Source organism: Phocoena phocoena, chromosome 17 (assembly GCF_963924675.1).
Source record: "Phocoena phocoena chromosome 17, mPhoPho1.1, whole genome shotgun sequence".
Classification (NCBI taxonomy): Eukaryota; Metazoa; Chordata; class Mammalia; order Artiodactyla; family Phocoenidae; genus Phocoena; species Phocoena phocoena.
In genome coordinates this window covers 43,989,362-44,011,078 of record NC_089235.1, presented here as the reverse complement: position 1 = coordinate 44,011,078, position 21,717 = coordinate 43,989,362, and the positions used below count along the sequence as shown (strand labels likewise).

The following is a 21,717-nucleotide window of genomic DNA, read 5'->3' as shown; positions in this document are numbered from 1 at the left end:
TTATTGTTTTATCATTTTTATTTTGCAGATTGACCCATATCCCTTTAATTTAAACATAGCTAAATCAGTGAATTTCAGTTGCAAAATTTTTAATAAAATAATAATTTGTTTCATAAAATTCAGAAATAATAAACAATGGTGTCAAAATATAGAGGTAATGTTTACATTTTTTTAATCACTTCTGCCCCAAACTATTACCAAAAGAAAAACTCTTTTAAGCTAATCAAGCCATGACTAAACTTTTGTTGAAACTTATTGTGTATATTTAGCTTTTGTCAAATTAGAAAATATGGAATAATTTTAATTAGAAAAATCTTTAAAGACTATTTTTAAATATTTTTAATCTACCATCTGCTACAGTTATAAATTATATAGCTTTACTACTGATTGAAAAAGTTTATTTCAAGCAGTTAAACAATATAAGCTAAAGTAAAAACACCAGAGCAGAAACTTGATTTTTCTTTGCTACATTACCAGTATGTAACAGTTGCCTGGAATAGCACCTGTAATACTACTTCACAGGTTGGACGCATGAGTTTATCTTTTTCAGAAAAACGCCTCCATAAAAAATAAACCCACAAAGACAAATAAAATCAAAGAAAAAATAATCTAAAAGAGGGTCCAAAAATTTTTTAAAATGGTAAGCAGATAAGGAGATGGGTAGATGGACAGATGATGGATTTCTTCAACAAACATTTATTTGTTGAATATGTACCAGACAATTTCCAAGAGCTGGAGACACAACTGGTCTTTTTTAAAGTTACCACTTACTGAGTCTGGAGTACTATCAAAAAAGAATAGCCCAAAAAAAAAAAAAAAAAGAATAGCCACTATCTTCTGAAAAGGTTATTATTCCTTCATCTGTCTGATGGACATCTAAGTTGTTTCAACTTTTTGGCCATTGTAAATAGTGCTTTTCTGAAGACTCAGGTACATCTATTTCCTTGAGTTCAGTCTTCAATTCTTTTTAGCATATACCTAGGAGTGTGATTGTTTGGTCATATGATAATTCTACGTTTAACTTTTTGAGGAACTGCCAGTTTTCCACAGACTACACCATTTTACATTCCCACCAGTCTTCCCATTTGTTTTTAACCAACTTCAACTACAATTCCACCAGTCTCAAATCTCTGTTCTGGTCGAAATTACCAGTGATTTCCACATTGACAAATCCAATGAATCCATTCTCACAAATGACCAGTATAAAATATTTATGGCACTTAGCTTCCAAACAGGCACTCTATTGGTTTGCCACCTACATCACTAGTCACTTATTTTCAGTTTCCCTCACTGATTTGTCCAAAAGCAAACTCCTGAAATTTATCTCAAACCTAATCCTCTCATAGTACTGCTCATCTCAGAAAATCAGAACTCAACCCTTCCAGTTGCTCAGGAGCCTCCCACGGATCTTCTTTATTTCATTTATGTCAATCAATAAAATCTATCAGGAAGTCCTGTACTCTCGACCTTCAAAATACATCCAAAATCCAATTACTTTTTACCACCTCCACTTGCTAACACCCTAGTCCAAGCCATCATCATCTCTTGCTTGAAAACTGCAATCCTCTCTATCTCCTTACTTCTGCTTTTGTCCCTTTATAATCTATTCTCAAGAGAGCAAACAGAGTTGATGCAACTTAAAACATAATTCAGATCCTCCTATAACTACTGTGCTTAAAATTGTCCAAAACCTTCCTATCTCATCCAAGATTAATGATAAAGTCCCTAAAATGATCTACATGGTTTCACAATTTATGGACCTCTCCCAATCCCATAACCTCTCTGACCTGATTTTGTACTACTTCCACATTAGCTCACTTTTCTCTAGCCCGACAGGCCTCCCTGCTGTTACTTGAACTTTGGGGGCCTCTACATTTGCTATTCCTAGAATGTTCATTCCCACGTACCTGCAAAGCTTCCTCTTTTGCAAGTCTCTACTGAAATATCCACTTCCCATTAAGGCCTTCCCTGATCACCCTCTTTTACTTATTTTTTTTAATTGGAGTATATAGTTGATTTACAATGTTGTGTTAGTTTCTGCTGTACAGCAAAGTGAGTCAGTTATACATATATCCACTCTTTTTTAGATTCTATTACCATATAGGTCATTACAGACTACTGAATAGAGTTCTTCGTGCTATACGGTGGGCTCTTATTAGTTATCTATTTTATATATAGTAGTGTGTATATGTCAATCCCAATCTCCCAATTTATCCCTCCCCTGCTATTTCCTCCTTGGTAACCATAAGTTTGTTTTGTACATCTGTGACTCTTTCTGTTTTGTAAATAGGTTCATTTTGCAAATAGGTTCATTTATACCACTGCAAATACGTTCATGTATACCATTTCTTTAGATTCCACACATAAGTGATATCATACAATAGTTGTCTTTCTCTGTCTGACTTATTTCACTCAGTATGACACGTGATCACCCTCTTTTTTATATATATATATACACACACACACACACACACACACACACACACACACACACACACTGTTTATTACATATATACATATGGTTTACTACAGGGTACTGAATATAGTTTCCTGTGCTGTACAGTAAGACCTTGTTGTTTATCCATCCTATATATAACAGTTTGCATCTGCTAATCCCAAACTCCCAATCCAACCCTCCCCCGTCTTCCCCTTGACAACCTGATCACCCTCTTTTAAACTGCAAAACTCCCTTCCCATTTAGTGAAAGCATTTGCTATTCCTCTTTCCTTTTCTTTTTTCTACATAACCCTTATCATCAACAGGTATATTATATATCTTATTTGTTTATAATAACAATTTACATTTTAAGAGGCAGGGATTTATATCTGACCTGTTCACAGTGAACTCCAGAGACAAAACAATGCCTGGTACATAGATGGCACTAATATGTATTTGCTGAATGAATTAGGTACTGTTCAGGAATATTAAATGTGTGATAATACTACTATAAAAAGTCAAGCAACAACCTAAAATTAAGTATGAGTTATAGCTGAGGGGCAGAGAAGACAATATATGATCAAAGAAGAACATATTATACTTTTCAAAATAAAAGGATGATGGGCTTCCCTGGTGGCGCAGTGGTTGAGAGTCCGCCTGCCAATGCAGGGGACACGGGTTCGTGCCCTGGTCCGGGAGGATCCCACATGCCGCGGAGTGGCTGGGCCCATGAGCCATGGCCGCTGAGCCTGCGTGTCCGGAGCCTGTGCTCCGCAACAGGAGAGGCCACAGCAGTGAAAGGCCAGTGTACCGCAATAAATAAATAAATAAATAAAATAAAATAAAAGGATGTTCACCTTATTACTGCTTAACCTGAAAATACCTATTATATAATCTCTTTTGAGAATGTATTTTACATGCATTTGTTAGTGGAGGAAGTACTCAGGAAGTATTTTAAACAATGCTGAAAAAGCGTTAGATCAAGATCTAGATAATAAAATAAACTGAACTATCTTAAAGAGAGGTGAGGAAAGAGAGAAAATGTATATAAACAACGCTTTAAAAGAATTTTTGTAATGAAAAGACAACATAGAGATGAAGCCGTAGCTAGAGGGGTACATGAAGTCATGGGAGTTTCTTTTTTTTTTTTTTTTTTTTAAGGATGTTTTTATTTTTTTTGTGGTACGCGGGCCTCTCATTGTTGTGGCCTCTCCCGTTGTGGAGCACAGGCTCTGGACGTGCAGGCTCAGCGGCCATGGCTCACGGGCCCAGCCGCTCCGCGGCATGTAGGATCCTCCCGGACCGGGGCACGAACCTGCGTCTCCTGCATCGGCAGGTGGACTCTCAACCACTGCGCCACCAGGGAAGCCCCATGGGAGTTTTTTTTATGTGCATTTCTTTTTTAATGGAAATACTAAGGCATCTCTATATGCCAATTGACAGATTCAGTAGGGAGAGAAAAACTTTCCATGAAGCTATTAAAAAAGGAAAGTGGAGAAGGCTTTAAGAAGACAAAAAGAGCAAAATTCAGAGATTTCAGATGAAGGGACATATAATTTTATGAAGTAAAGATTGTTAGACTCTTGTCTCACATCTACTAAGTGTAACATAAACTAAGCCACATTCTTACTAGAAGTCAAAATTTAAGCATTAAAGTTGAGAGATAAACAGCCAAAAAAAAAAAAAAAAAAAAGAAAAGAAACCTACTTTGAAAGTCACAGTTGCCTTTGTACAGTAAAATCCTATAGAAACAATAGGATCCTTCAAAGTCTGTGCTTTTTGTTGATGTGTGGTTGATGTAGGATCATTCCCAAGGTAGTCTTCCTCACCATCATCATAACTCACAATTGCAGGCACAAATGACCAGGCCCATGATACCCATCCCTGTGGCTGCTCATCCTCTTGCTGTGAATACAGCTCTTGGCCTTTGTACTGAGCAGGATACTGCATATCTACTCGTGTTTCATCTTCAGCACCTATCAATCAAAATAAAGTCATTTTAAATAAAGGGAATTAAAGCAAGAGGACAATTAGGAATTTAAATTATATAAAAGTTTCTCCCACATGATTCATAAAGTATGAACAAGCCATACATTGGTTATTATTATTTGAAACCAATAATTTAGCATTACCATTTTCAAGTTTCTATATATTGTACTGTATAAATCTCCTTTCATAGTCCACAATGTTATATGGGAAGTAGTTTATTACATACTTTTAAATGTGTTTGATGAATACAAAGAATAAATTCATTCTTTAGGATTTCACTCATTAATTTAAACAACAACATATAACCTACCTTCCAAAAATAAGGCTACGGTGCTGAAAAACTGACTTTTCTCAGAAACATAATATCAGAAAAATCCAAGAAAAGTTCCTGATTTCCTGATGCACCCAACAGAGAAAGAGAATGGCAAGTATTCATAGGCAGAATGTGCCCCCACCAAGAAAAGAATTATCCCAAAGAATGAACGTAAATATTATAAGGAAACTATTCTCATATGTAGTTAAGAAAAATAGTGACTTTCTTATTAGTGAATAACACCTTTCCTATTCTATAGATGAAAAATTATAGCAAAGAACTTTTATGTGGTTACAAATTGGCAGACTAAGGATTTAAATTCCAACCACTGTAACTTATTCCACCTTTGTAAGACAAAATCCATCAAGGTCCCTTAATGTTATTCTAACAATACAAACAAAAGAGATGCAGATCATCATGGAATTTACAGAAGAAATTACTTTTTAAAAAATTCATGGTATAAGCACCCTCCAGCAGATTCAAACATATATACTCTTCAATGATAAATCAATAAATACACACACTCCATTAAATATCATCCTCATTCAGATTCACTTCCAGGTTTTCTGGTGAGAAAAACTTTGTAACTTTTTTAATTCTCGTGACAGGAGACTCTTGGAACATCGTACACTTTTAGGTCATGACACATGGCTATTGACCTCTTTCATGTGGGACAAAAAAGATAAATAGTAACTAGAGTACCTAAAATACAGTACCAAGAGATCTTAGCCATTTTACTTCAAAATAAAATAAAAAACTTACAAATCCAGAAAACATTTTACTTGATCTTCATATCTTGCTATTAACCATAAATATCATATAAGTTTCTATTGGGGAATAAATAAAGCCTGTTATTAACTGTCCCTTGTAAGATCTCAAATTGGACATCATCAGTGAATATCATCTTGGTTATAAAAGTCAGGTTAGCTCAACCCAGGACCAGGGTGGGTCCAAAGAGATGGACTCTGGACCTCTCTTGTCAAAACCAATAAACAGGAGGAGTATCCCACTGCTTGATCTTTTGAAACAAAAGAAAGAAACATCACTAAGAGAAGTCTAAGAAATCAGTCACTATAATTTATACATAATATTAATTTAAAATTAAGAGGGATTTTTCATGAAAGATGGTTTTGAACTTCTAAATCTTTGCTTACTTCCTTGTAAAAAGAATGAATTGTGACCTGGAACAGAAAAAAGCATCTCTTTGATCTCTGGTCAGAATTCTTAAAATACTCTTTGCCCTTGCAATGGTGTATCCTAACATCCTTAGATGAGAAAACAGAGTATTGAGTCCAGGCCGACTGAGGTGGCTAGAGTTTGCAGGGCAGAGTACCAAGCAAGAAAGACCTGTTCAGGGTGAGAGCTCCTGAGACCTGGAGAGGGTCCCACTCCAGTCCTCACCTAAGCATTAATCAGTTTCATGTAAGGAAACTACTGAGACCATGAAAAGAACCACCAGAAAGGGGCAAAGAAAAACATACCCAAGACATAAACAGAATTGGGGAAGGACACCAAGGCATATTAAAATCAAGGCGCTTCAAACATTCCGAGAAAGGTTCACTGGCTTCACCAGAGTGTCAAAGGAGTCCATAGCACACACAATAAAAGGTTAAGGTTCTCTGCTTTAGACAGATGAAAAAACGAATTCAGACTCATTTGGAAGCAAGCAACCCTCTTTTTAACATACATAAACAAACAAACAAATAAACAAACACCTACTCACCTTCTTAGATCACAGAAAGGAATAGTTACAAAGGAAAATTTTGAAAAATACATTTGATCAAAATTTAAAACTCTGCTCAAGAGACACGTATTTAAAAATGAATTAAGCAACTCAGACCAGCAAAAAATACTCCCCAAGTGTATTCGACATGTATATGACAAAAGACTTGAATTCAGAATATATAAAGAACCATGTGTATGCATAACTGACTCACTTTGCTGTATAGCAGAAACTAACACAACATTGTAAATTAACTATACTCCAAATTAAAAAAAATTAAGGAAAAAAAAGAACCACCAATCAGTAATAAAACCCAACAATGGTTTAAAAATAGGCAAATACTTACCATAAACTTCACAAAGACAGATATATTAATTGTCAATAATCACATGAAAAAAGTTCAAAATAATTGATCAGGGAAGTGCAAATTAAAACCACAATGAGCTACCAAAACATATCCATCCGAATAGCTAAAAGTAAAAAGGACTGACAACAACAAATGTTGGCAAGTATGTGAAGCAATTGGAACTCTCATACATTGTTGATAGGAATGTAAAATGGCACAACCACTTAGAGAAAACAACCTGGTAGTTTCTTAAAAAAAAAAAAAATATATATATATATATAACTTAACAAATTCCATTCTTAGGCATTTACCCAAGAGAAGGAATAGCACATGTCTATAAGAGACTTCCAGAAGAATGTCCAGGGCATCTTTATTTATAATAACCAAAACTGGAAATAGTTCAAGCATCCATCAACAGGGGAATGGCTAAATAAACTATGTTATATTCATATGGTATAGTCATACAATGTACCTAGCAATAAAAAGGAAAAAAATACTGATATATACAACAACACAGATGAATCCCCAAAATACAACGCTTTTAGGGCAGTGAAAATACTCTGTATGATACCATAATGATGGATACATTTGTCCAAACCCATAGAATGTACAACAGCAAGAGTGAACTTTAACTAAACTATAGACTCTGGGTGATAATGATGTAGGTTCCTCAATTGTGACAAATGTATCGCTCTGGAAGGGATGCTGATAATGGGGGAGGCTATGCACGTATGAGATCAGGGGTATATGGGAAATCTCTGTACCTACTCTTCAATTTTGCTACGAATCTGAAACTGCTCTAAAAATTGTCTTAATAAAAAGTTTTTTTAAATTAAAAGTAAAAAACAATATTATGCTTAATGAAAGAATCCTTTCACAAGAGAATTCATACTATATGATTCTATTTATACGAAATTCCAGAAACAGCAAAAACCGATCCACGATTTTTTAAAGATTCAGAACAGGGTTTTCTTGAGTGGAGTGGGGGTGGGCAGGCAGCTGGAGCAAGGGATGACTGGAAAGAGGCATGAGATAACCTGGTGAGATGTTAATGACCCATATCTTGATGGGTGTTTTGCATCACACAGGCATACTCATTTCTCAAAACTTCTTAAATAGTATACTTAAGATTTATGCATTTCACCTTGTGAATTTAATCTTCAGAAAAAGAAAAAGAACCATCAATAAATATAAACTCTAGTTAATGATATGCTGCTGAAGTCTAGGGGTGCAGTATACTGATGTCCATAACTTACCTCGAAAGGCATCAGAAACTGGTTGAATTGATGGAGAGAAAATGGTGTTAGATGAACAGATATATGATACAGCAAATGTGACAAAATATGAATTGTAGAATCTAGATGATGAGTATGTGGGTGTCCACTGTATAATATTCCTTCAACCTTTCTATATATTTGAAATTTATCATAATAGCATGGTGAAAAAAAATGAATTGAACAGCTTCTATATGCTAGGTTTTGTTCTAGGTGTTAGGTAATGAATCGCTAGGACAGGAACAATGTCTAACAAGAATTCGCTGCCTAGTGTGAAATGAAATAAAATGTTTTATATCTACATATGCTTATTAATGTTCCCTAAGCTTTTTTTAAGGTGATAAAAAAATTTTATTAAGCTATAAGTTAAATACTATAAAATCTGGCCTTTAAAAGTATACCATTCAGTGGTTTTTAGTGTAGTCACAAAGTTGTATAACCATCATCATTATCTAATTTTAGAATATTTTCATGTTCTAAGAAACATGAAACTCCAAAAAGAAAACCTCTACACATTAGCAGTCACTCTCCATTCCCTCCTTCCCACAAGCCCAGGTTACTAATCTCCTTTCTGCTTCTACAGAACTGGCTATCATGGACATATATCAATGAAATCATACAACATGTTCCTTTTTGACTGGCTGCTTTCACTTAATGTTTTCAAAGTTTAGCATGTATCAGTATTTCATTTTTTGTATGGTTGAATAATATTCCAGTGTACAGATACACCACAACTGTTTATCTACTCATCAGCTGATGGACATTTAGGTTATTAAACTTTTTGGTTATTAAGAATAATGCTGCCATGAACATTCACATACAAGTTTTTATGTTAGACATATGTTATCAACTCTCTGTCATATAACCCTAGGAATAGAACCCTACCTAGGCTCATATGGTAACTCTATGTTCAACTTTTTGAGAAACCAGATTGTTTTCCATTCCCACCAGCTATACATAAAGGTTCCAATTTTCCCAAATCCTTGCCAACACTTATTATGTGTCTTTTTTATTATAACTACACCACTTAGTGACTGTAAAGCAGTATCTCACTGTGGTTTTGATTTGCATTACCCCTCATGAATAATGATATTGAGCATATTTTCATGTGCTTGTTGGACACCTGTGTATCTTTTCTGGATACATGTTTATTCAGGTCTTTTGCCCTTTTTTAAATAAGATTATTTGTTCCTAAGTTTTAAATGCCCTTTTCTAAAGGCTCAAACTATGGAAGTTAATCATCATCTTCTCCAAATTTTTCCTGAGTCTCAGACCCAACACAAGTCAAAGCCAATCATCCCGTGCACCATTTTTCTACTTCAGATCACTCATACTTTTATTAAACAAACATCTTATCATTCTACCATACATCATGCTTAACTAACTGTTCACATGTCTGTCCACTCCACTGTATATTAAGATTTTAAGGGAAGAGAATTTGTCTCTATTTTCCCACATTTCCTTATCTCTACATTCTACCACATTCCCAGCAATAATGTCTTACACACAGTAGGCTTTAGTAAAAGTATAATGAATTGAATAACTGAAATTAACCTGCTAAGTATCTTTCAATGAAGTATATACTTCTTTAAGTAATGCTCCAATTAATTAAGTAGGTATCCTTCAATGAAGCATATAATTACGTATTATAGTCAATTATAATTACATAAAATAATTAAGTATAAATAACTTAATTAGTTATAATAACTCTTGCTGAGACCCTGCAGAAAAATTATCAATATAGTTGTTCCTTGAACAATAAGGCAGTTAGAGGTGCAAGTTGAAAATCCAGATATAACTTTACAGTCAACCCTCCATCATATTCACATTTCTGCAGCTGAGGATTCAACCAACCATGTATCATGTAGTACTGCAGTACGTATTTACTGAAAAAAATTTGTCTACAAGTGGACCTTGCACAGTTCAAATCCATGCTGTTCAGGTTCAACTGTACTATAATTTACTAGGAAATCTTGAGGTTGGACTGCCTTAACTTTTATGTAATGTATATTTCAAACACTTATACCTATTAGAAATATTCAAGTTCTTTTTAACATGTAGAAAATAGAAAGTCAGAATAGTATGCAAAATGTAGGAAAGAAAAAAATTAGTGTCAAACGAGCAAAATAAAATCACCCCATCATGGGGCTTCCCTGGTGGCGCAGTGGTTGAGAGTCCGCGTGCCAATGCAGGGGACACGGGTTCGTGTCCTGGTCCAGGAGGATCCCACATGCCGTGGAGCGGCTGGGCCTGTGAGCCATGGTCGCTGAGCCTGCACGTCCGGAGCCTGTGCTCCACAACGAGAGAGGCCACAACAGTGAGAGGCCCGCGTACCACAAAAAAAAAAAAAAAAAAAAAACACCCCATCATATTAGAACACTGCAAAACATAATCTAATGTTGTAGTTTTCACAGTTTCACATAGTGAAAACACTTCGTAAAAACAATAGTTATAAAAGTTTTTGTTATATTTACCTGTAATGTTTCCTAACATATCTTTATTGTGACAGGCAGACTCTTCTGTTTCTCCATCTTTAAAATTTCCTATTTCTCCATAGTAAAGAGCAATCCCAAGTTGCATTATACGGATAAACATAGGCAACTGCTGATCAGTGATAGAAAGTTTCAAACTCTCTACTAAGGTATGAATCTGTATTTTGAAAAAAAACAAAAACATCAACAAAAGCATATTCAAAGGGAGTACCATTTAGCATAAGTAGAGAAATGTTAAGTCTTAAAATGGAAACCATAGGAGAAACAGTAATGTCCCAACATTTCTAATATTTAAGCCAAAATAACAGCTTAAAATCTTAGGAATTTAAACAGATTTTTCTATGATGATCAATACACTTTAGATAGAAACTATATTAATCCAAACTATATAAGTGGAAATAGAAATGATAATGAAAAGATACAGTCACATTGGATTTCCAGATAACTTTTCCCAAAAGTTTTTGTTACCAAACTACCCACCTTATAATGTTAAGAGTACGACAGTACTCCAACAAACACCATAAAAATCTGTCACAACTAAGAACAAAAGTTTCATGTCATTTTAGTAAGACTTTAATCACCCTTTTCAGCTTTATGAACCAAAAAGAATACACACACATCCTAAAAACATGTTGTTGAGTAAATTACTAACATTATAACTATCTAAGTATGCACATGGTAAAATGATTATTGTCAAATATGGAAAACCAAGTGAAAACATGATCAGGAATATTTCTCAAACCAACTTTAAATAAAAGATTTAAACATAGTATAAAACTTATAACATGAATCAGTTATAAGAAATAAGATTAATTATTATCAACAAGGCACAAAGCAGTTCAATCTAAGTTCTCCTTATAGAATGAGACATCAATTCAATATAAAGACAGCCTCAGTGTAATGATTTCCTGCTGTGAGATAAACACGGAATAAAACCAATTAAGCCATAAAGACAAGTCTCCTGGAAGGTTTATTTTAACTAACTGGTATTTGAATGTCTATGAAACATGAAAAAGAAGTAATGGTAATCATCATATTTTTAGGGCTAAAGGCACAAAAAACCCTACTTGAAGGGGAAGACAGTTGTGTGGGGCGGTGTAAAATACCATATTCAAATATGAGTACAGGTTTCTTAAAACTGACTTAAAAATCATACACTGACTAGACCCTGAAATGGGGGACAGGTTGAGAGGGCGGGCACCGCAGGCCGGCCAAGCTCTTATTCAATTTGAGATTTCTCTGCCATACCCTTTAAATACCATACAGTACCAACAGCACCAGTGATAAGCTGTCTTAGCAAAACCAGTGTCAACTGTGTGTGTATGTATGTATGTATATGCTTAAAATACTGTACACACCAACATATATATCTTAAACATATAAGATACTTTACACACTATATATATATATATATATACACACACACACACACACACACACACACACACATACATGTAAATATCTTTAAAATCAATAAAGTTAACCCACAATAGAAAAACTGACAAAGAACCTGAATGAATTTTTCAAAGAGAAAATAATGGCCAGTGAACATATTTTCAAAAATCTAAGTTTGGGCTTCCCAGGTGGTGCAGTGGTTGACAATTTACCTGCTAATGCAGGGGACACGGGTTCGAGCTCTGGTCTGGGAGGATCCCACATGCCACGGAGCAACTAGGCCTGTGAGCCACAACTACTGAGCCTGCGCGTCTGGAGCCTATGCTCCGCAACAAGAGAGGCCGTGACAGTGAGAGACCCGTGCACCGTGATGAAGAGTGGCCCCCACTTGCCACAACTAGAGATAGCCCTCGCACAGAAACGAAGACCCAACACAGCAAAAATAAATTAATTAATAAACTCCTACCCCCAACATCTTCTTTAAAAAAAAAAAATCTAACTTTGACAATAATCAAATAAATATTAATTTGTATTATTTTTGCTGAACAGCTTGGCTTTTTTAAAACATGATCATATTTAAGGATAGCAGGAGTGTAATATAGGCACTCCCCTAATGTTCATGAGCATATACACTGGTTAAACCTTTCTGGAAACAATTTTGCAGTACAGATTACAGGGCTTAAAAAAGTTTAAACCCATTAATAAGATATTTGCAATTACAGAAATCTCTCCTAAGGAATTAATCAGAGATGTGGTCAAAGATTTATATGTAGAATTTCATTCCTCTGAAAAACTGTTAAGAAAAAGTAAATTTTCAAAAACAGGGGAAATGTTAAATAAATTACATACCCTAAGCTCTACATCTCATAGATGATAAAATCTCTAAAGACATATTTATTACTCACGAAAGATAGAAAATTACAAAAAGCCCACCCAAAATACAAATAAACTCAAAAGCCACTTGAACATATGTGAGAGTCTTAGACAAATAATTAGGGTGTCTGGAACATTCTGGGAAATTCCCTGTCTTTCAGGTGATCAATGAGGTTAACCATGTCCATTTAATACTTATTTCCAAGCACTAAGAGGTGGAAGAATGATGGGTCTAATTCGAAACAGTAAATCTTACATCACAGTAGTACTAAAAAAAAAAACCTCAAAATTTAATTTCAGTTAAGAATAATGGTACCTCACACTCAGTGATTACAAAAGTCAAAAACCACCTGTCAACAAGTTTATTTAAAGGTACTTTTTACATTAAATATCACGGCTAGTCAGTTTTGAGAAAAACTTATATGCCAACACTAAGTTTTCCTCAAGTTCACTTATTTTTACTTTCCTCTAAGTTAGCCACATCCTAGAATGGACAATTAAATCTGTATTAATGATCAATAAGATTTTTTTATATAGTAAGGCTTCCCTATATCCATTACTTGCTTTCAAAATATATCTTGAATCCACCCTTAACAGTCCCCAACTTTACTAGTAGATTCAAGGTCAAAGAAGGAAAGTAAGTCCACTGTCCTGAGACAGTGGCATAATTACTTTTGAATTAATACTTTTCCATGCTTATCTTTGCCTAAGAAGCTAATTCAAAAATAGAAGGGAAAAGTAGCAGAATTTAAACAATGTGCACTGTAGGATGCATAAGGAAAAAAAAAAAACATACTCATGACTGAGCACTACCAAAGAAAAATGGGTGTATTTCATATATAAATAGAAACTTAAGTACAATAAAGCTACATAAAATAGCAAGTGTTTTATGTTTTAAAAAACGTAATGTAGGGCTTCCCTGGTGGCACAGTGGTTGAGAGTCCGCCTGCCGATGCAGGGGACGCAGGTTCATGCCCTGGTCCGGGAGGATCCCACATGTCCCGAAGCAGCTGGACCCGTGAGTCATGGCCGCTGAGTCTGTACATCCGGAGCCTGTGCTCCGCAACAGGAGAGGCCATAACAGTGAGAGGCCCGCACACCGCAAAAAAAAAAAAAAAAAAAAAAAAAACCTAATGTAAAAATAATACATAATTTATACAGCCATGCCCAAACAGGCACAGTAGTCAATCCCAGTGTTCAGACTTGGGGCTGGCTTTTCCATTATAGTACAAAAGCCTGTAATTCAATAATAAAAATTCATTCCACATTAAAACTTAGTTAACAAGATCACAAGTCACTGTGTGAATTCTTCTTCAAAGAGAGATAAATAGGTAGACAGACAGACAAGAGGTACCGAAAACTGTTATGCAATAAAAGAACACAAGATTTACACTTAGAGAATAACTATACGTATTAAAAATATTTACCAGTACCTTGGAGAACAAAATGAAGCAACTGACAAAGGATTAATCTCCAAAATATACAAGTAGCTCATGCAGCTCAATATCAAAAAACAAACAACCCAATCCAAAAATGGGCAGAAAACCTAAATAGACATTTCTCCAAAGAAGATATACAGATTGCCAACAAACACATGAAAGAATGCTCAACATCATTAATCATTAGAGAAATGCAAATCAAAACTACAATGCGATATCATCTCACACCAGTCAGAATGGCCATCATCAAAAAATCTACAAACAATAAATGCTGGAGAGGGTGTGGAGAAAAGGGAACCCTCATACACTGTTGGTGGGAATGTAAATTGATACAGCCACTATGGAAAACAGTATGGAGGTTCCTTAAAAAAATAAAAATAGAACAACCATACGACCCAGCAATCCCACTACTGGGATATACCCTGAGAACACCATAATTCAAAAAGAGTCATGTACCACAATGTTCACTGCAGCTCTATTTACAATAACCAGGACATGGAAGCAACCTAAGTGTCCATCGACAGATGAATGGATAAAGAAGATGTGGCACATATATACAATGGAATATTACTCAGCCATAAAAAGAAACGAAATTGAGTTATTTGTACTGAGGTGGATGGACCTAGAGCCTAGAGTCTGTCATACAAAGTGAAGTCAGAAAGAGAAAAACAAATACCGTATGCTAACACATATTTATTGAATCTAAAAAAAAAAAAAAAGTGGTCATGAAGAGCCTAGGGGCAAGACGGGAATAAAGATGCAGACCTACTAGAGAATGGACTTGAGGCCATGGGGAGGGTGAAGGGTAAGCTGGGACAAAGTGAAAGAGTGGTAGTGTACATATGGACATATATACACTACCAAATGTAAAATAGCTAGTGGGAAGCAGTCGCATAGCACAGGGAGATCAGCTCAGTGCTTTGTGACCAGCTAGAAGGGTGGGATAGGGAGAGTGGGAAGGAGGGAGACCAAGAGGGAAGAGATATGGGGATATATGTATAACTGATTCACTTTGTTATAAAGCAGAAACTAATACACCATTGGAAAGCAATTATACACCAATAAAAACGTTAAATAAATAAATAAAGCTCATCTAAAAACAAAAAAAAAGACATTACTGAAAAATTCCCATTGACAGAAAATTGTAATTACATTTTGAAACCACAGATAAAAAGCTAAAATTTCCTAAACCAATAAACTAAGATATTAGATAAGCAAATTTAAGTCTTGTAAAGTTACCTAAGAAAGATAAGGGTCAATAACTATTGCTATCACATAAACAATTTATAAGGATTGAAATAAAGATTGATCTTCAGTCCACCATGGATATAAATACACTTTTTGATATGATCTCTTCTATATACTTGAAGAGAAAAACACTAATCAGGTAGACAAACTAAAAAAGAAACTACAGTCACAAAAAAAAAGATGTCCCCAAAATACCTCTATTAGAACACACAATACAAAAAGTTATAATATGTAACAATTAACATAAAAGTTATAAATAAAACATTTTTACAAAAAATAATGGTTTATATATTTATGAGGTTAATTTCTTCTTTGCTTTTTAATAATAATTAGCATGCATGAAAGTCAATAAGGTAGAAACATGCAACTCAACTATTAGAAAAAGAAACACCTACTTTAATAACAGATGGCATCTTGGAATTTAGGTTATCATATGTAAAATGCAGACGTGTTCTGAAGGAACATTTGTACAATAAAGGATCCTGGTAAAATTCTATTTTACCACTAGCATTTCGTTTATCAAGACAAACTGTACAGTCAGAAAAATTGATAACCTTTCTCAGCACCAGATCAGTTGCTAAAAAGGAAAGAAAAACATTTTAAGTAGAAAGTAAAGTTAGAGGAAAAAAAGTCAATTATTTATTAGTATAACAGTAATAAAAATAATAGCAGAAATAAGATTAATAGCTCATTTAATACATGATGTCAGAACCTATAAAAGAACTTTTCATTTATTATATCATTTATATCTTCCAACAACCTTAGGCACAATAATCCCCATTTTATGTACAAAGAATCAAATAGAGCCTAAAGAAACGAAACAGCTTGCTCCCAATTTGCTTGACACCTAACTACAAATTTAAGACAAACTTTATGAAAAATTTTGCTACATTTCACTATCTGCAATGTAATATTAAATAACAATAATAAAATTCTTGGGCTTCCCTGGTGGCGCAGTGGTTGAGAGTCCGCCTGCCAATGCAGGGGACACGGGTTCATGCCCCAGTCTGGGAAGATCCTACATGCCACGGAGCAGCTAGGCCCGGGAGCCATGGCCGCTGAACCTGTGCGTCCGGAGCCTGTGCTCCGCAACGGGAGAGGCCACAACAGTGAGAGGCCCGCGTACTGCAAAAAATAAATAAAATTCTTGAAAAACCACATTAAAAAAATATTTTGAGTAACAGTCGCTCATTTAACATTTATTTTACACTGAAAAACTTACTGCTACTCTCAAAAACTGCACTCTTCAGTATGGTAGCCACCATCGATATGGTGTTATTTAAATTTACCTATGAATTAACTAAAATTATATAAAACTAAAATTTCAGGTCCTTGGTTACATTAGGCACATTTCATGTACTCAAAAGCCACATACAGTTAGTGGCTAGGGTACTGGACAGTAAAAAATAAAACATTTCCATCATCACAGAGTATTCTAGTGGCCAGCACACCTCTAAATAATAACTAATGAAGAAATTACAAAATTACCAGTAATGGTATAAAGTTTGTTTTCAAGGGAATAAAAATGGAAACAATTGCTGGTAAAGTATCAAACTAGAAAATAAAACCTTTAGCAAATTTATTCCTAACTAATAAGCAATTCCTAGGTGAACATTAGGCCCAAATCTACTTGGTCAGTGACTTTCAGCTAGCAACTATCCACGTGCTATGGCCATTGGAATCTTCAAAACAATAAACTATACTTTCTATTTCTGAATATATCCTGGCAACCTCTAATTAATTCAACATTTAATTATCTTCTCTTTTTTTGGATTTAAGTTTTTAAGAAGTATAAAGAGTATGCACATGTATGAAAACAGTAAAGTTTTATTCAGCCAATAAATTTCAAATTTGTCTGTTAGTTGAAAAGAACAAACACCATATAATTTCATTTTGAAATTAATTGAAATCAAATAAATGATTTAGTTACTGTTATATACATGTACATAAATTAAAGAAATTATCATAATAGGACAAGAAATGAAAGAAACCAGCTAGATGCTTCCTTCCCTCTCTTTATAATAATTATAATTCACTGAGTATTTGCTATTAGACACTACACTAAATCTTTTACATCCATTATCTCTTATAATATTTATATGGCTCTGTTTAAAAGCTGTGGAACAAAGGCACAGTAAGGGTAAATAATCTGTAATGTTAGACAGTTTATAAAGAGCAGAGGTGTAATTCAAACTCTGACAAGCTTACTCCAGAGCACATGTTCTTATCCATTATGCTATAAGAATATTAAGTGATATTTCAAGGATATCCTAGAAAATTTTTCAGTGAGAGAGGAAATTATTAAGCTTTGAAAAATATTTTTCTTCAATACAAATATAACAAAAACTATCTTAAAAAGATACAAAATGAATTCTGCTTCTGGTACTTACTTTACATAATGTACTACAATTTAATCTATAAAATGAGGATAATAACTATGTCTATCTAACAAGCACTGTGGAAAATGATTCTGCATTATTTTGAAAATGCAAATATTTGCATATCCTCCCAACTAACAAACCCACTCCTAAGTACTATATATGCCCTAAAGAAATGCTTACATGTATGCATAATGTTTTCAAGATTCATCCATGTTTTAGCATGTATCAGGACTTCATTCCTTTTTACAGCACTTTTTTAAAGCAATTAAATGATAAAATTTAATACAGCAGTTAACTCTAGGAGGAAGCAAGGGAATAGGACAGGGAAAAATACATTGGAAGGGGCAAACTGTTAATGTTCTAGTTACTTAAAGGGTAAGCGTTCATTATATTGTGTTATAACAAGTGTATGTTACATAAATCCTTTTAAGTACCAAATGTTGCATTAAAAATTAATAAAAGGGGAAACAGTATCTACCTCAGAAGCTAAAGGATTCAAACAAGATAATTAACTAAAAAAACAACAAAAACAAAAAACATAAACAGCACCAGGCGCAGCAGTTAACAAGCACTCACTCAATAAATGGAAAATACTCTTTGCTGTCTTTACCACCACCATCATCATGAGCTTTCATGTGGTATCAAACTTGACTCTCATAAACACACTGGTAGGTTGGCAGTAATGATAATTCACATTTACAAATGACTTACCCAAGGTTGCACCAGGTTAGTGTTGGAGGGAAGATGTGAACCAAGATCCCCTAACTCCCAATCCAAGACTCTTTCTAATTCATTATAAATAACTTCCCAGAGTAATATTTGCTTTACTTCTATGTAAAAACTATAAATGCCATTTCTTCCCCTAAAATTTCAACTCATTTATTCAATCCTGCATCATCCAGTTCTGCTTGTTTTCTGTTTTTCATAACTTTTTATTTTGGCATTTTAACCAAATATTTATTTCCACAGAGGATAAGAAGGAGGCATTGAAAATGTCTCAGAAACAAAATTTGGGCCTTTGCATATGCTCTTATTTATGCCTCACAACAGAGCTTCAAGATCAGGATTATTCTTCATTATTAAAATGTGAAGGTCAAACATTAAAGAACATACAAAAACAAAACTATATTCCAATTCTTCTAGTTCCTATTTGTATGCCCTAACAAGACAAGTAACCTTGAGACTCAATTTCACTTTGCTTTCTTGTAACTAGGACTTAAAATAAGTAAATGAACATATGACTAAACGAATGAGAAAGGATATCACTTTATGGAATTGTAATGAGAATCTGAGAAAATGAATTTAAATAATAATAATAGCTCATTTTCTGAGTGCTGACTATGTATAAGACACTTTTATGCTGTGGTATGTATTTGAGGAAACAAAGAAACAGTGAAGTGAAGTAACTCACCCAAGGTCATACATCTCTATGAAGTTGGGAGAGCCAGGATTCAAACTCAGGTAGTCTTAACTTTAGTGCCAGCACCTTTAACAATTAGGTACAATGGCGAGTCACAAATAAAAGGTGTTCACAATAGTCTCCTTAATATATTTTCCAAAAATACCCACTGCTTACCCTATCAGAACATGTATCAACAAGTGTTGTGCCTTATTTAACTATTATGTCTTCTGACAAAACTAGGAAACAGCAGTATTTTTTTCAGAGCTCTAATTTCAAGGCTTGACACAGTGCCTACCTTCCATGTAGAACATAATAAATAAAATAATAATAAATATTTGGTAGTTATTAAATTATATTATTACTTAATAGTTCTTTTACTATAAGCAGAAGGAGAATGCAGCACATAATAAAGGAGGCTTTGGGATTATCCAAAAATCCCAAATATGCTCTGTAGTACACAAACCTAAAAAATAAATCAGTCAGATACACTGTTTTGCCATTAATGAACTATGCAAAAGCAACATGTCCTCTTTCCTCTTTCACAAACATTCAAAATTTTAACTATTATTTAATTTTTATTCCTTCAACCCACAGGACTGTAAAATACTATATATAATATTTGAAGCAAGAAAGTGACTGGTAAGAAAGAATTAAAATTCATATAATTGTATGCTAAATTTTACATATGTGCATTTTTCCAGGCTGAAGGCATAAAGCTTTCATTAGATTTATCTAGGAGCCTGGTGGCCCAAAAAAAGGTTCAGAATGCAAGACAACTGTTTCAACAATAGAAAAAGCTATACTCTTCTTGACGTTTACTCACCAGAAATATCCATGAATGCACGATCCCACAATTCATCTACTGTATAGCATTCTGCAGAAGTGATATTGACTGAAAGAACAATATCATCTTCAACGTATTTTAGTATGAGATTATTTATAACAATATTTACGTTATTTACAACTCGTCTAATCAGACTCTGCACATAACCTGTAAAATAGGGGAAAAAAGAATCCAATTAGAAGTTAAATCTATCAATAAATAATTATTCTTAAAATGTTACTAAACTTAATATATGTGAAAGATAGGTATCATTTATCATATTTTGCAAAGATGAAACTAACATTCAGATAAGTAAACAGGCTTGCCAAAGAGACACAGCTAATAAGTAGCAGATCCATCCCAACAAAAACCATTACAAAGAAGTTCTATATAATGAAGTTTCATATACTAAGAGAAACCATAGAAGCCATACCTTTTAACAACATAATTCTAGATCCCATTCAAAGATTATCCTAATCTACAAGTACTTTGTCTGATTTCTGCCTATTTTATAAACACTTTCCCAAATGAAACAATGTTACTATATACTGATTATACAATACATAAGAGGAAAGAGTTTCTTTAAGGTTCTTTTTGCAGCTACTGTCTTCTCTTCCTACTTTAAATACCCATAAAGATATTCAAAAACAAGGCCTGGAGGAAGAAAGATAGAAGAAACAAGACCATCATAACGGATTCAATGATTTCCACTTACTAATGTATAATACTGAAACACGGAGAGGGGGAGAATATGACTGAGGAAGAAAACATAGAAACTATTAAAGAAAAAGGGGAAAAAGAACACAATGAAGAAAAGTAGGGAAAGAAAGAAAACAGATAAAGCATGATGAGAATTCATAATCCCACAAGTTTCTCACACAATAAATGTGTATATAGATACATTACCGAGGAATATAATTGAAAATATAAGTGAAACTAAACCTAAACAGCATTTAAAAAGACAAAGGAGAAAAAGATTAAAAACTTTATTCAAATGCATTTTCCACTATAAAACCTATGTAAAAAATAATTAAAATTTTAGCTATTTCATGAAATAACTAACTGCTTGTATTCTTTAAACCAGAACTTTACTGACAAAATAGAATCAACTTCTGTCAGCAACTGACATTGTTAACACCTACACTGAAGCCTGCTAGAAGAAAGCTTACTTAAATTTATTCCACCACAAATGCTTGCAAAAACCAACTCCTTCATTAATTACCAATGGATACAAGTAGAAAAGGTAGAATGATTAAGTTCAAGTTTTTCTCATATTAGCAGCTTTTAGAGTGCCAATTACCATATGCTATAAAATTAACATACAAAATATCAATAAATTTAGGGAACAAATATTTTACGAGAGTAGATGCTAAAATGATGCTTAACAAATTACGCTTCCAAAAGAAATTTTAAGTATCAAAATGTTCAACCTTAAACTGTGTATTTCCCCCATGCTATCACTACTCAAGAGAGATGTTAAAAATGAACAGTTTCGGGCTTCCCTGGTGGCGCAGTTGTTGAGAGTCCACCTGCCGATGCAGGGGACACGGGTTTGTGCCCTGGACCGGGAAGATCCCACATGC

The 21,717-nt window shown here is 34.1% G+C and overlaps 1 protein-coding gene across 3 annotated transcripts in view; it reads right to left on the bottom strand.

Moving 5' to 3' along the window:
* The window catches only part of VPS13B (vacuolar protein sorting 13 homolog B), an 818,081-nt gene that overhangs the window by 737,358 nt on the left and 59,006 nt on the right, over positions 1-21,717 (bottom strand). For all 3 annotated transcript variants that reach the window (XM_065895774.1, XM_065895773.1, XM_065895775.1), the window contains exons 4-7: positions 20,135-20,302; positions 15,924-16,105; positions 10,556-10,730; positions 4,144-4,412 (exon numbers count right to left, since the gene is read on the bottom strand). In XM_065895774.1, the coding sequence (XP_065751846.1) occupies positions 4,144-4,412; positions 10,556-10,730; positions 15,924-16,105; positions 20,135-20,302 (794 nt within the window). The remainder of the gene's footprint in view (positions 1-4,143; positions 4,413-10,555; positions 10,731-15,923; positions 16,106-20,134; positions 20,303-21,717) is intronic.